The sequence below is a fragment of the Monodelphis domestica genome, chromosome 3, assembly GCF_027887165.1.
Source record: "Monodelphis domestica isolate mMonDom1 chromosome 3, mMonDom1.pri, whole genome shotgun sequence".
NCBI lineage: Eukaryota > Metazoa > Chordata > Mammalia > Didelphimorphia > Didelphidae > Monodelphis > Monodelphis domestica.
The window spans coordinates 303684327-303686418 of record NC_077229.1 but is presented as its reverse complement, the minus strand read 5'-3'; the positions used below and the strand labels follow the sequence as shown (position 1 = coordinate 303686418).

The window sequence follows — 2092 nt, the reverse complement described above, 5'->3', positions numbered from 1 at the left end:
ACTTCCCTCCTTCCACTTCTTCAGAAAACGCTCCGAATAAAGTCAAGGCTTCTCAATTTACAAAGGCTGACAAGGGAATGTATTTTTCCGAATTTGGAAAGGGAAGAAGGGGAAAGGCGGGTGCAGCATATTCGACTCTGCAACAAATTTTTCACTTTGAGCATAGGTTCATTTCCCCTCTGCGACTTCCTAAAAACGTTGATTGCATTCCCTCGACTTCCTAGAACTGCACAAGTTGGAGGGAGTCGATTTTGCACTCAAAACCAGGGTCACTGCATCTTCTCTGCCCGGAGCCAAAGCCTGAGAAGCAGAGCAGTCATTCCGCCTGAACAGCAGGAGTCATGCGAGTGCCGTAGCTCTTCTCTTCTTTTTAACACCCCACCCCCTCCTCCTTTCCCCAAACGTAGGAGCGCTCTATGCCTCTCAGCGCTGGTGCTTTCCTCTTCCGGGTCATCCGCACAAAGCGCGCGCAGCGCCCAGACGCGACCGCGGCTATATAAACGTCGCCCCGACACCGCCCTTTCCTTTTTGGGGAAGATATCCTCGCTGCCGCCGCGTGGAGTAGGCGTTCTCTGCCTCTCCTCCTCCTGACTCACCGCTGTTCACTCTCCGAGGAATAAGTCGGTCAGGAAGCCGCATCGCTGCCATGGTAAGGAGGGCTGGAGAGACTCAGGGGTTCGGCTGAATCGTGCGCGAGCTGGGGCAGGGCTGGTTCTGTAGCGCGAGGGTGTCGCTACGCGGCCCAGCCCGACGGGAGGGAAGAAGCCGCGGGTACCTGGGAGTATTCGGCCCACGTGATCCCGAGGCGTCCGGGCGTAGGGGATCGTGGAGGGGAAAGTCAACGCATGTCCCCGGCAACTCGCTCGTGAGAAAAGTCTTCTCAAGTCGGTAACCTAAGCAGGCTTGCTTCGGGTTGCTTTTTCGTCTCCGTCTCTCCCTTTTCCTAACGGCCCCCTTCCTTGGTAGGCATTCAAAGACACCGGCAAGGCACCTGTGGAGCCCGAAGTGGCCATTCACCGGATTCGAATCACCCTCACCAGCCGCAACGTGAAATCCCTGGAGAAGGGTAAGCATGGGGTCAGGGAGACACCTGGGGGGGCGTATTGGGGGGAGGGCGCGAGCGCACTTGAACTTGAAAGTCTTTTCAAGCCCTGCAATGTTACAGTCGTGAGACCTTAACTGAAATTACTGAAGTGGGTTAGGATCTGCCAGTTGTGAAAGTGAAACTACTTGGGTACATTTTTATAGAATTTCAAGGTTTGGAGCTGGATCTTTTGCTTATTTTACACCGGACGGAATTGTGCTTGTGGGAAAGTTGGCAATGATGATGAAATTTAAGCAGTTGAATTTCGGTGATTGTCTCATACGCTATTCTGAGCCAGCTTGAGAAGGGTTATCTGGGATGTATTTTTAAGGGTTATTCTAGATCACTGTGAATGATGAAAACCAACGAACATCTTGTCCCTTTCTTTGCCTTTAGTATGTGCTGACCTTATTAGAGGGGCCAAAGAAAAGAACTTGAAAGTGAAAGGACCTGTTCGAATGCCCACTAAGGTATGTAAAGCCAGAATAGAGGACCTTTAGTTGGTTCAACGTTTGGATCTAAATCTTAGAATCAAATTAGAATCTGGGTTAAGGACACAAGAATGTGTTTTTTTACTTTTTTTAACCATTCTCTTGGAATTAATGCCATGTATTCCAAGGTAGAAGAGTGACAAATGAGGGTTACTGGACTCACCATGGGGTCACACAGCTAGGAGGTTGAGGTCTGCATTATTTTGGTGTGTATTTAGACTGTAGGTTAAACTATTGCATTCATTAGGCTTTAACTAAAAAACTTACTGTTGGCTTTTTATTTCTTCCATTGTAGACACTTCGAATCACAACTAGAAAAACTCCTTGTGGTGAAGGTTCAAAGACATGGGATCGTTTCCAGATGAGAATTCATAAACGCCTCATTGATTTGCACAGCCCATCTGAAATTGTTAAACAGATTACTTCTATCAGCATTGAACCAGGTGTAGAAGTTGAAGTCACCATTGCAGATGCCTAATCAATTATCTATTTTAATAAATTGATTGCAACAATTATA

The 2092-nt window shown here is 48.0% G+C and overlaps 1 protein-coding gene and 1 non-coding gene across 2 annotated transcripts; both read left to right on the top strand.

Moving 5' to 3' along the window:
• The first annotated feature begins 404 nt into the window (after positions 1–404).
• On the top strand, positions 405–2092 carry RPS20 (ribosomal protein S20). The gene is made up of 4 exons (XM_001379602.5): positions 405–649; positions 967–1066; positions 1481–1554; positions 1871–2092. Exons 1-4 carry the CDS (start codon positions 647–649, stop codon positions 2051–2053), a joined length of 360 nt encoding a protein of 119 aa, XP_001379639.1. The 5' UTR covers positions 405–646; the 3' UTR covers positions 2054–2092.
• On the top strand, positions 1317–1384 carry LOC130458682 (small nucleolar RNA U54). The gene has a single exon (XR_008918081.1). It is a non-coding gene; the product is annotated as a small nucleolar RNA U54 (small nucleolar RNA).

What these genes read in the sequence shown, in the direction of transcription:
- RPS20 (XM_001379602.5), top strand. An exon ending in CGTGAAATCCCTGGAGAAGG is followed by an intron (nt 1,067 to 1,480) that starts GTAAGCATGGGG and finishes CTTTGCCTTTAG; the next exon opens with TATGTGCTGACCTTATTAGA. An exon ending in CTGTTCGAATGCCCACTAAG is followed by an intron (nt 1,555 to 1,870) that starts GTATGTAAAGCC and finishes CTTCCATTGTAG; the next exon opens with ACACTTCGAATCACAACTAG.